The sequence below is a fragment of the Elgaria multicarinata genome, chromosome 4 (genome assembly GCF_023053635.1).
Source record: "Elgaria multicarinata webbii isolate HBS135686 ecotype San Diego chromosome 4, rElgMul1.1.pri, whole genome shotgun sequence".
NCBI classification, from domain to species: domain Eukaryota; kingdom Metazoa; phylum Chordata; class Lepidosauria; order Squamata; family Anguidae; genus Elgaria; species Elgaria multicarinata.
This window is the reverse complement of record NC_086174.1, coordinates 74,998,090-75,011,792: the sequence shown is the minus strand read 5'-3', so window position 1 is coordinate 75,011,792 and position 13,703 is coordinate 74,998,090. Positions and strand designations below refer to the sequence as shown.

At 39.4% G+C, this 13,703-nt stretch overlaps 1 protein-coding gene across 1 annotated transcript in view; it reads left to right on the top strand.

The window, feature by feature from the left end:
• Nucleotides 1-13,703, top strand: part of ADGB (androglobin) — a 91,547-nt gene that overhangs the window by 28,380 nt on the left and 49,464 nt on the right. Inside the window, exons 13-16 of the mRNA XM_063125694.1 lie at nucleotides 983-1,115; nucleotides 1,913-1,958; nucleotides 9,453-9,621; nucleotides 11,166-11,229. Of these exons, the coding sequence (XP_062981764.1) occupies nucleotides 983-1,115; nucleotides 1,913-1,958; nucleotides 9,453-9,621; nucleotides 11,166-11,229 (412 nt within the window). The remainder of the gene's footprint in view (nucleotides 1-982; nucleotides 1,116-1,912; nucleotides 1,959-9,452; nucleotides 9,622-11,165; nucleotides 11,230-13,703) is intronic.

The window sequence follows — 13,703 nt, the reverse complement described above, 5'->3', positions numbered from 1 at the left end:
AAAATCACAGTAACAGACAGGGCAAGGAGGGGAAGAACCAGCCGGGGTAGGGGGCATTAAAACTGAAATATAGGCTGGTATCATCACATTATGACTGATAAGCTTTCGAAAAAAGAAACATTTTCAAGTGAGATTTAAAAACAAATCGACGTCGCGGTCTGCAGAGGCACTGGAAGAGAATTCCAGGCATAGGGGGCAGTGAGCAAAAACAGGCGAAGACGAGCAAGAGAAGTGGAAATTCTTGGGCAGGTAAGAGACATGGTGTTATTGGGGTGAAGGGCACGAGCAGGACGGTAAAGTGAAATAGTCGAACCAACAGAACTTGCAATGGCTGATGGGATATCAGTGGGAAGACTGTGGGGGGAAAGGAGGCAGAGAATTTGTTAATCAAATACACTGTTGACTAATAGTCAACTTGACACTGGCCTTAATCCACATAATTGTTGATTATAATCATGTTGTGTGGGGAGTACCCTGATAACCAACCGTGCAGTTGACTATTAACCCACCATTGACTATTGTGTTGTCAAAACGCAGCTGTAGCCTCCTTGGGAAGGACTTATTCAACTCCAGATACTTCTATACCAAGATGAGTTGCTGTTTTTTTAAAAAAAGCTTATTGTTTTCAGAATAAAATGGCTTTTTCAAAAATACTTTTTAATATACTTCAAGAGTTATGGGTGGACCATGGGGCAGATACAGACACACATATACACACACACACACACACACACGGAGCGAGAGAGAAAGAATCTCCTCATAGTCTAGGTAGGTCACTTCCTGGTTCATACTGCTGCCCATATAGTCATCAATAGAGAAATCAAGGATTGTAATGGAGTTGGGATTGGATACAAATGTGCCCCTCCAGCCACCACAAAACCCCCAAATGGGGGGTTAATTCCTCAAAACAGGCCAATGACGGCTGAGCCTGCTTTAATTTTACTGTTAGAGATTAGAGTTGATTTGTTTATGTTTTATTTAGACATTTCCCACCATCTACCTTCAAAAGGGGATCTCTTCCAGCCTCCAACCTTTCTTCTGTCACTGAAAATGACGAAAGCGTAATTGACGTTTATGGAGAAATGAATCCCACGAGCACAGAAGACAATTCTCAGGTTAAGATTTTATTCTGTGATTGTTGTCATCCCATCTTATACATCTCCCTTAGAATCATCCATTTGTACACTGGGAAGGTTGCGAAAGATTTCTTAATTCATCTAATTCTGTTTACAGAAAGTTCTTTCTCTTGCATTTGAATAAATCTGAAGAGTCAAATGTGTAGTCATAATGATATTCACACAAAAAATATATCAGTTCTGTACAGCTTGTGATTCATGCCCGTGCACTGTGACCTATTGTCAATGCCTCTGTTTTTTGTTTTGTTCTTTGCTTTTTTGCAGAACCAGATAGGAAACAAAATTAGGAGATTTTATTATGCTGGACTGCATTTAGCTTAAGTTGTGCAGGCCTGATCATTACACAAGTTTTGCAGGTCTGAATCATTACCCTGAATTTTTGAGGTCAAGTTCATGAGGAGAAACTGGCTCTAGATAAAGTGACACAAAAAAGGACAAGAATTGATGAAATACAATAAACATTTTAATCATAGAATAGTAGAGTTGGAAGATGAACATAAGGCCAGATGAACATAAGGCCATCGAGTCCAACCCTCTGCTCAATGTGATCCACCTTAAAGCATACCTGACAGATGGCTGTCCAGCTGCCTTTTGAATGCCTCTAGGGTGGGAGAGCCCACTAACTCTCTAGGTAAATGGTTCCATTGTCGTACTGCTCTAACAGTCAGGAAGTTTGAGCAGTATGGCAATGGAACCAATGTCATAATGAACAAAGTTATTTTGTTTCCTACCGTTATGTTAACATAGTTCTAAACAAGCTTTTCCCCACTCTCTAGGAATCGACTTTAGCTACACAGCATCCTGTAGAAGGATCCACTAAAGGTAAACATGATTTTTCTTTATGTATGCTTTAATAGAAAGTGATAGAGTATTTATTTATTTATTGAGTTTATTTATTTATAGAAATGTTACTTTCTCATATCTAATGTCAAGATGGTGTACAATACAAAACTAAAAATGGCAGAGGGAGGGGAGTCCCATTGTATGAACAGAAGTCTGATATGTGTGTTAGATATTGCTCTCTGATATTAAAAGCTCTTAAAGGCATGAAAGTACAGGATAAGGTTCACTTGACAGCTAAAAGGTGCCAAGCATACATATCTGGAGAGAGAATTTAGCCGTTTCAGTGCCGCCATTGAAAAGTCTGTGTTAGCTGGTGTAACACAGTGTCAAAGAGATTGAGCTGTGAATCAGGAAGTCAAATCTCACCTCTACCATAAACACACTAGGTGGCCTTAGGCAAGCCACATTTTCAGTCCACCTATCTGCAATATAAATAATAATACTGACTTCTTCATCATCGTCTTCTTCTCCTTGTTAATGCTATTAATTTCATTTCTATAACATAAAATAGCTGAAGCTCTCTGGGTGGTTTATGACATTTCATAAGACAATAAAATACAGTATTAAAAATACAGCATAAAATACAGCATAAGAATTTAAATAGCCAAAAATTTAAAACAATTTAGACAGAAACAGTTGCAATAAAATACTAGACCTGCTTAGATAACTGGCACAAATGCCCCCATCATATGTTATTAAATGCCTGGGAGTAGAGGGCAGTCTTAATCTGGCACTGAAAGGATGACAATGTTGGTGCCAGGCAGGCCTCTGTGGGGATCTCATTCCACAGTCAGGGGTGTGTGTGTGTGTGGCACCACTGAGAAGGCCTTCTCCCTTGTTTCCACCTTCCAAGCCTCTCTTGGAGGTGGCACTCTGGGTTGGGGGCAGATGTTGATCGTAGTGTCCAGGTATGTTCAGGTCAGGACAGGCATTCCATCAGGTATTGCGGTCTCAAGCCATGCCTCAAGCCATTCATAGGTTAAAGCCAGCACTTCGAATTGGGCTTGGAAACATACAGGCAGCCAATGCAAGCAGGCCACACTTACACCTAACCCTTTGAATACTTGAAAGCACTATAGAAATGTTAAGAAATGCTATTATTATTAGAGGCAGAATCAGTAGACAACCTATGGCTCCCAAAGATAATAACATTCACAATCTTACATATATTTAAGATTCCACTCTTAAGTGCATGCACATATTGATGCTTCTAAAACCAGTGGAACAGCTGATTGATGGCTTTCTGGGAATAGGTTTTGGTGTGCTTTTCTGAAGTAATGAACTGGGTTATTTACTCTTAACAGCTGAATAGCTATCCACTGTTCTAGGCTTTAATTTTCTTACAAAATATTGTTTTGAAAATGTATTTCTAAAGAATATAATCTTAAGTCTTCTTTCTTAATGTATTTTGAAGTAATGATGTGCATTGTTATATTATATAACATCAGCCTGAATGAGGCAGGTACTATTTCAAAATACTTTGCTGTAACTTTTCTAACATCATAGAAAATGTCAGATTACGAGTTAAAAACCATTTTTTTAAAAAAATAATAATCAAAATTATTGTTTATTTAAGAACAATGTTTTGAAAGTAACCGATTAAAATGTAAAGAAGTGTTCAGTCAGCAAATAATGGACTCAGGTTTAATTTGCAATCCAATTCTGAACTATCGGAACTATCTTACAGATATCCATTGCTCAATTGTACAGGATTACTATCCATTATAGAGATCACCCCAACACCCAAAATACATATTTGAATCAGCATTTGCAGAACGTTTGTGCTGGTTGAAGGCTGGTTGTAAGCCACTTTGCTTCAGTATCAAGTGAAAACAATTTTTTAAGCCACACATTAAGCTTTGTGCTGCAGAAGTGCGTGAGTTCTAAAACCCCAAAACAGAGGTTGAAGAAATAATATACTAATCTTGGGTTCCTCAACATGGTGGCTGTTCATAAATTCACAATAAAAAAAGGGAACAGCAGTAATCATAAACCTCATTGAAATGAAAGAAGTTGTGGGAGAGAATTGTCATCATGCTTAGCTAGCATTCATATGTGCTATGAACACCGTACAGAATAGTGAAAATAACACTTCACTTGTACACTTGCATGGTTCTGAACAAAGGCCACTCATTTCTATGACAACCAAGTATGATTATCTGGCTTGAGGAGAGCAGGTTATTTGAGTCATTTTGGTTCTATTCATTGTCAACTATATACTATATCCATTTAGCTGGATGCAAGGCCCTCTTATAGGGTTAAAGATCCTCAAGTGGGGTGAGAAAAGGCAAAGGCCAGAAAAAGATACATCTCCTAGCAAGTACAGACTATTAAAGAAATAGTACGGTTTAGATGCATTTACTTTGGAACTCTGTATTTTGACCTGTCTGTCTTTTTTCAGAAGTGGTGCTTTATAAGCTTTGTAAGGACATATCCCCACAAAGATTTTGTCTAGAAGTGCATTTGATGCACTTCTGAACTCTGGAGTGTCCATGCACAGAGAAACTGGTTTTGTGTTTATTTCCCTCATGGTTGACAGTCTACAATTTAACAAGAGTTCAGCATTGTGCATGCTTGTTGTACAACCAGCCTTTTGTCCCGAAAATGTGTGAAATAGCCTCTTCCTAAAGGAGTTCTCTCTGTGCTACAGTGCTATACTGAGCAATGAAGTCTGCTAAGCACATATGTTTTAATGCAGCTCTATAATAACCTGCTGACAATAAAAGGCAGTCACACAGCAGGAGGTGGAGGAGACTTCCTCTCCTTTCCATGAGTTTCAGATTCTCAATGCTGAACTCAGTAACTGAGGTTGAATAGGTAATCTTCCATTATCTCTAGGCTCTTACATCAGTTCTAGATGCAGAGAAAGGTGACGACAATGTGTGTTTTTAAAGAACACTGTTACTTGAAGTGACAGATAAGTGATAATATGGAGAACTGGTTAAATATTTGATTACAAGACCAAGTTGACTCGTCTTCTGTGGTGTACTTTCTTTCTTTTGTTAATATGATTAGGGAGCAATCCTATCACCCCTAGACAGTGCCTGAGGGGCCATAGGATTATTCAGAGTCCCTCCTCCAAGGTTGAAGATGGTGCTCTGACCTCGTAAGGGAGAGTTGGAAAGCCAACTCCCTTGCCTCCCTGTCCCCTTGCAGCTGGCACAGAAAGAACCACACTGGCTGCTCTCTGGGGTCAGAAAAGCCACCTCAGAGAGAGGGGAAAGGGGGCATTTTGGTGGGCAGAAAGGGGAGGAAACGAAAAGGCCAGGATACAAGCTATCCTGGGGCCTCTCCAGCTTCCTTCCCTCTCCCTCTGAAGTGAAAAATGCAGGAAAGGGTGGTGCTTCTGCCCTGTATTGGATGATTGTAAGCCATCGAGTTCAAGTGCTTATGATAATTGAGGGTTCAATCGATAGGATTGTGCCTTTAGTTGGTTAGTTAGTATGCCATCTTTGCTCTAAAAATAGTGCTCAAGGCAGCTAACAATAATAAAACACCAATAAAATGTCTGATAATCAAAACATATATTAAAACACGTCAATTAAAAGAAATAAGAAATAAACAGCACCTACCAGTTAAAAATCTAGTTCAGCAAACAAGTCAGCTTAGCAGATTAAAGACTGCCTGAATAATGTTTTTTTTTTCTTTTGGTGGCAGAAGAACAACAAAGATGGAATTAGCCTTGCCTTCCTTGGCAGGGGGGTTACAGAGCCTACCATGAAGCCCCCACCAAAAGTGCCTCTGATGGTGATGGACCAAAAAAAAAAAAGATTCTCTCTCAATGATCTTAAAACCTGAGTAGGCTCGTAAGGAGGAATGTGGTCTTTCAGATAGGCAGGTTCCAAGTCATGTAGGCCATAACCAGCACTTTAAATTGTGCCTGGAGAAAGACTAGTAATGAGTAAAGTGTGGTAACAAGGGAATCACATGCTCTCTAAAGCCATCTCTGTCAACAGTCTAGCCACAGCATTCTGGAGCACTGCTACTGTAGATCATTTCAAAATTTACAAAGCTAGAGTACATACTTAGGATCTGTTATCCATAAAGTTTACAGTTTGGGTGTATTGCTGGACTGAGCCCTGAACCAGGTTTCAGCGGTGGCCAGAAATGTGTTTGCACCGCTGAGGTTGCTTAAGAAAAAGAAACTACACTGCATGGTTAACAAGTCACCCTGAGGAAACTGTGCTGCATTCAGACAAAATATTCGCTCATGGTGGATTAGCGTGGCATGTGCTCCCAGCCCTTGTGACATCCTATAGAAAAGAATTGGAAGGGATCATGGTGTGCTAGCATCTTGAAATGGGTTTTCATTGCTAGCTGACAGAAATGTGTCAGTTGGAGCAGCCACGTTCTCCAGACATTCATCATACTTTCTAGTAACCACAGCAATACTAGAAATAGTACTTTCATTAAATTTCATCACATGAGGCCCTCGGGGTTGAAAATGTTTTACGGCCCTATTCTAGGATAATAGAAACATCACATAGGGGTAACATAATTAGGAATGGAGGAATCAGTTCTTTCACACATGTTCACCTATAATTCTGTTCCATCCTGTCTCCACAGTAACCTGAAGATGCTTTAAAAATTAAATATGTATTTTCTCTCAAAATACAGATTGCAAAACTTAGTTTGATACATTTCTTTTGAACCAAGAACTGCATCAAAATATTGGGGAAGTGCAAAAGCCGGAGGATAACTAAGTTCCGATCTGTACATTGGTCAGGAGATGCGGATCAGATCCATTCTTATCAGAATTTTCAAAGATTGACTACCTCAAACATCCCTAAATACAATACATCCAGAATATCAGTTGGGCCTATTTTGAGGAGGTGATTTCTTGAAAACAAATCTCTTTGATATATGTTATATGAGACCATTTCAAAGATGCATATTGATGTCCCTATATTCTGTAACTTCCTTACTAAAAAAAAAAAGCTGATATGAAGAAGCATTCATGGTCAGTGTGCTTCAGTGCTGACGTAGAGAGACCTCTAGAGGTGAAAAAACAGGGTGCAGGTTTCCATTCATTTATTTAGCATTTTTCTGTGTTGGACCTAATGTTTGCAACCTTTATTTCAGTTAATTCATGGCCTTCAAAACCATTACAAATGGAACGTTCCTTCTCTTTTAAAGATGATGAATATAATCTTCAACGTCAGGAAAATAATGTAGTTCTAGGGTCCTGTTTCAAGTAGTGATGGGGGGAAGCCTCCTTGGCTCAATTCAGATCAGTATAGAACCTTTCTTGGTGAGCATCCGGGGTGGGGGTGGGGAGTGTCTGTTTCCGAGATTTCTCTGCTGACTTGCAGTGTTTCGGCATGTGTGCGTATGGTGATGAACATGTGTGCCTTATTGCAGGGGTAGGCAATCTCTTTAGCCCTGTGTGTACATTTAGCAATTGGAGGAACTGTTTGGGGCACCATCACAAAGCAGCTGCCATGGGAGGTGTGGCTATTCACAAAGGGCAGGTAACCTGGCCAAAAGACTGAGTACATGGTAGAGGTAGGGACCTGAGCCCCAGTAGACTAAACAACTCCTTTGAACCCATACTTGTAATACCAAGAGAAACCCAAAGGCAAACTCCTTTTCTCCCCCACCCCTCTGCCAGCCAGCTCATTACTTCAATCTCTTTTTATCACTTTCACAGGAGTCACTTTTTCTCTCCGCTTCTTTTCCTTGGTAGCTGGGCATGCTGCGAGGAAAGATACAACCTGCAGCTGACTGCCATCTTTGAACCCCATTTGGGATCCAGAGACATTCATGGGAAATGAAGATGGCAGCAGACCCTCACTTTGCTTTAAATTAGCAAATTTTCTTGCTCGCAGCTAAGATCACTTTGCTTTAAAGTAATCTTAGCTGCGGGCAATAAAAAATGCTAATTTAAAAAATGTAGGAGGGGTAGGTTACCTTAGTGGGCACCAAGAAAGGTGTCCAGGGGCATAGTTGGTACCCGTGGAGACCCCTTTGCCTTCCCCTCCTTATTGTATTTCAACAGTGTCTTTCCCTCCCCACCCAGTAAAAACAAGCACATTGAGGAACAAGGTTGGGTTTTGGAACTGAATCAAGGGTGTGTGGGAACGACCACATTAAATCTTAGAACATTGAAGAGAATCGACCCAAACAGAGAGAAGATATTCATCAAACAAAAGACAGTTTGGTCAGGTGGTCTGGTGATGTAGTTTATCAAAGAAAGCTTTATCACGAGCGATAGCATGTGAGTTTTCTCAGCTTCCGAAACTCTTCTTGTTGTGTGTTCCCTGCCCTTGTCTGGCTGAAATTCAGTTAGTGAAGATGGGGGCCTTTACCATAATGGTAACCGGATTGTGGAAGAGGCTCAGCGGACCCCTCATTGCCCATGTTTAATTGCAGTTTCAGCAGGCATTGTTTAATTTATTCTCTTCTGATGGGTTTATTTTTTTCTTTCTTTTTTTGCTATTTTTGTTCTTGCTCTTAGAATTCCAGAATTGGAAAGTACCTTTCCAATGGTTGTTTTATTACGGTTTTAATTTTTGTGAACCGCCCAGAGAGCTTCGGCTATTGGGCGGTATAAAAATGTGAGTAATAAATAAATAAATAAAATACCTTGGAAGTCATCTGGCCCAACCCCCTGCTTAATGCAGGATCTGCAGTGTGGAATGCAGCTATAGCATCCCAACAGATGGTCGTCCAGCTTTTGTTTAAATACCTCTGATGAAGGAGAACCCACGGCTGCTGAGGGAGCTTATTCCACTGTTGAACAGCTCTTACCAGTAGAAAGTTTCTCCCAATGTTTAGCAAAAATCTTCTTCCCTGCAATTTCCATCCATTGATTCTAGTATTGCTCCCTCTTCAGATATTTGAAGACCGCTATCATGTTCCCCTTAATCTTCCCTTCTCCAGTTAAAACATAGTTCTTTCAACCGTTCCTCATAGGACATGTCTTCCAGACTCCTCATCATCCTGGTCACCCTTCTCTGGATGAATTCTAGTATGTCAATGTCCTTCTTAAAATGTGGTGCCCAGAATTGGACACAGTATTCCAAATGTGGCCTGACCAGCACAGAATGCAACAGAACTATTGCTTCCTGTAATGAGACTATGCTGCTGTTAATGCAGCACATGAGTTGTTGTTGTTTTATTCTCTGTTTATATCTCATCTTGTTTTGCTATATGTGACATTGTAAGCCTCCTTGATATTTTGCCTAGAAAAGCAGTTTATAAAATATGGAAGAAAGGAAGGAAGTCTGTCCATGTGCCTGCAAAAAATAGCTGGCTTTGTAGTTCATGTGGTGTCACAGCAAACGATAGTTTAGCCTTTGCAGATATAGATATATTGGACATATCATTTGCTTTGTCTTATTTTATTAAAATGTTAAGAGTAACATAGTTTGCCCTGTTTGTTTTATACAAGTTTACCAGTAAAGCATCAGACTTTTTTTTCTGAGCATATTCTTAACTTGAGGAAATCTCTCTGCATTTTTTTCTGTGCAGGTGAATCAACTGAAAAAATAAGTACTGAAGTAGCACAAATTCCAGAATCAACGGAACCTGCTTTCAGTAGCCAAATAGTAACTAAATCTCAGGACGAAATGGAGTCAGAAAAGAACCTCATTTCCAAGGAAATATGGATGGATTATGAAGATTTCTGTATTTGCTTTCAGTAAGAAGTGTTTTTGTTGTTGTGGGGGCCATATCTCTGAAAAATATATATAATACATTGCACTGTTGTACTAAAAATACAGAGCAAGTTAGTTATACTTGGGTCCCATTGAAAGCAATGCAAAATTAGTCATGGTTCATTTATCCCATTGATTTCGATGAGAGCTATATGACTTACTTGCTCTAAATATAACCCACTGAATCTTCTAAACAGGCAAATTTGTGAAGGCAGTTTAGGATTGCCTTCTCAGTCCCTGCAGTGCTTACCAGTCTACTTGTAGTATATGCTAGCAGATTTTCTTATAAACCCACAATATTGCTTTCTGCTGGCTTTTGGCTTTTTATCTTTGGCTTAAAGACAATAAAAGGCATGTCTATGCTGTCAGGTGAGCTTCTCTGTTAAATGTAACATCAATTCTCTAAAATATAGGAATGATATTTCTCGTTAAACTTGGTTTGTTCAATGTTAGCTTTTCTCTTTAGTTTAATCTTGGGAGAAGTTAATAATTTTGATGAAAGGTTGCACAGCTATATTTGAGATGGAGCACAAGTGATGATTAGCCGAGTGCTCTGTAAAAGGGAAGTGGCGTAGCCCTCTAATAAAATTCAAAAAACATGTTGCTGTGATACCCTTTCTGTGCCAACCAAAAGATCACAATTTTGCAGAGTCACGAGATCCAGGTTCTAGAGGGAATCTACACGTTGTATTGAAGGCGCTTGCATGCGCCCCCAGTACATCCCCAAAACGATGGTGTAGATTCCCTACCTGCAGCCCAGAAGAGACAGAGGAGGCGGCGGCTGGGGAATCCGGCTGCGTCCTTGCCGCCGCTGCTGCCTCCCCGCCAGCCTCCTGCTGCCAGGGTAAGAGTGACCCGGGTCGGAGAGCTCGGCGGAAGCGGAAGCCGAGCTCTCCGACCCGGGTTGCTCTTACCCCAGCAGCAGGAGGCTGGCGGGGAGGCGGCGGCGGCAAGGACGCGGCCGGATTCCCCAGCCGCCTCCTCCTTCATCTCTTCTGGGCTGCAGGTAGGGAATCTACACCATCGTTTTGGGGGCGTACTGGGGGCGCATGCAAGCACCTTCAGTACGATGTGTAGATTCCCTCCTAGTCCCTGCTTGGCCATAAAGCTCATTAGATGGCTTTGAGCCAGTCACTGACTCTCAGCCTAAATTACCTCACAGGGTTATTGTGAGGATAAACTGGAGAGGAGGAGGAACATGTAAGCAGCCTTGGGTTCCTTGCAAGAGGAAAAAAGCAGGAATTAAATGTAATAAATAAACAAATATAATAATGCTATTAACTCAAATAGAATAAACAAACATTAGGAATTTAGAACAGAAGCAAAGTAATTTGTCTGTCAGTAGCTATTAATAGACTCAGAGTATTTACATATTTTCCAAATTAGGCAGCATACATTGGGAAATGAATTACTCTTACTAATAATAATAACAATAATTATCTAGTTTCAGTGTTCTTATTATTCAAAGAAGTGTGAGGAGAGAATTCTTTATAATTGTTGCTAAAATAAACATGTTCACTTTTCTTAGGAACTTGTATGTTTTCCACAAAACAAATACCTATATCTACACCTATCAGAAATCAGATTTTAGGGTAAGTGAATTGACTGTAATACATCTCGATAAATCTCAGTTTTGCATACGTTCTGTAAAAATTTGCATGAATTTTAATTGAGATGTAATAATAATTTGATACATAATGCATTAAAAATGTACTTCTAAAAGCAAACGTTGTCAACAGTATAATTGCAAATTACATTTGTAATATAGTGGAATAAAGTTAACACTAGCTAAGGCACTCAACCAATTCAATTGCCCTTTGTATACCAAGAGCTAATTTACATTGTTACTTCCAAATATTTGGAAAAGTTAGGGTGTCCCAGGGCCACAGGATACTATGGACCACTCCCTCCATGGGTGAAGATGGAGGTCCACTCGGAAGAGGAAGGTCTTCCTCTGACCAGCAGTGGAAAGCTCCACCACTGTGGCTACTTCACAGTGGGTGCTCCAATAGTAGTACAGGTGAAAAGGGAGCATACTGGGGTGTGCCATGGGGGAACTGGGATAGACCCAAAGCCTTCTTGTTCCCTAGATAAGCCTCCCCTCTCCCCAGAACGGAGATGGGGTGGAACTATGCCAAATCCGAAGCTGGAGTAGTTATTTGTAATCCTATTAGAAGCAATGGGGGATTTAAGACAAAGCAGTAAGGGGAAAAAAGTTTAAAAGGTAAAAAAAACTGCCTCCTTTGACCTGGCTGACGAATTAACAGGACTCAGGAATTGGTGGTTCCTCTGCTATGGATTCTCCCTCCCCCACCCTATAGGATCTCTCTGTTAATTATACAATTTACCACTCATTCATATACTACCATTTTATTGACTGATTATTGATAATCCACCACTATTATCTTTACGGAACATTTGCAGGTTTTGCAACATTTTTTTAATATGCTGCACCTTTATTTGCACATAGGAAATTACTATTATTAATCAATCTGAAGTCAGTTATATCAAAACATATCACAAACTCTGATCAGAATATTGGGTTGGATTCAGATTTAGTCATAATTCAATGGGACTTTAGTCATGACTACTGTAAGGCCCTCTGAATTCATTGAATCTATTTTTAAGTATGACTAAGTCTAAATCTAACTGATTACGTCTCTGCCCTGTTCTGTGCTTGCTGTAAGCTGTGACAGCATTCACTCACTGTGGAATGGGGTATCCTTCCATGCCCCTACGTGCAGTGTGTAGTTCACGCAGAAGCTTCAGTGCCCACATAGAGATTTTCACAGGGTGGATTTGATTTAAATCATGATTTAAATCACAATTTAGATCACTACTCAGAAAGACTCGATTTAATCATGTGACTCCCCCCCCCCCAAAGTGTACTCTTCCTCGATATATTTTAAACAACTCAGAGTTACCAAAGACTCATTCTTGCTGGTATAATCTTAATATTTACAACCAGATGAAGGTTTCATTTTTAGAATAGCAACTTTTCAGATTAGTTTTACAGTTATATCAAAAAAAATACTGATTTGGTTATACTATTAGAAACACATCATAGATAGATAATTATGAAATTATTGAGAGGTGAACTATCTCCAGTTTAATAGGTTAACCATTCATATTTGGACAACTTTTCTGCTGTACTTTATTGGAAGGAGAAGAATAATCTCACAGAAACCTCTGGAAGAGCATGACATTGTGAATGGATTAATGGAATTCATTTACCAAAAAATTTAAACAGGCTCATGCTACATAATTAAAAACTAATCCTTATTTCATGATGAATAACCTTTGGACTATAATGTATCTTAAATAGAAAACTATCTTTAGATTGATTTTTCCTCATAAAGCATTTTATTTTTAAAAAATCCAATTTAAATTAAAAAAAATCCGTTTTAAATAAAAAAAATATTTAAATCAAAAAAATCCATTTTTAATTTTTTTAAAAAATCATAGATTTTTATCCATCTTGGTTTTTCATGAGCTGGAATTGCACCATACACTCACACATCCTCACTGCATACATAGAATTTTATGGAGCTCTGGACTGGGTAAAATCTCTGAAGTTAACAATTAAGTTTACATGTCTCCTGCATTCAGTTGGAATTTGATGTGGAATTAAACTATGCACCCTAAATTTATTTTACAACAACAACTGTCATGTTATTTTAAATGAATGAAGGTAATGAAACTGCCAAGAGTGAACATAATTGTGCTGTAGACCCCTTATAAGCTTCAAAGCCGGTGTAGTGGCTAAAGTGTTCTACTGGAAGTTGGGAGATCCAGGTTCTAGTCCCCACTCGGCCATGGAAACCCACTGGGTGGGTTTGGGCCAGTCACAGACTCTCAGCCCAACCCACCTCAAAGGGTTGTTGTTGTTGTTGTGAGGATAAAATGGAGAGGAGGAGGATTGTGTATGCCGCCTTGGATTCCTTGGAGGAAAAAAGGTGGGATATAAATGCAATAATATATAAATAAAAATTAAAAACTTGTGTTGAAATTAAGCAATATGTTCCAATTAATTATAATCCTCTTGCAGAATTCATTAACCTATTAC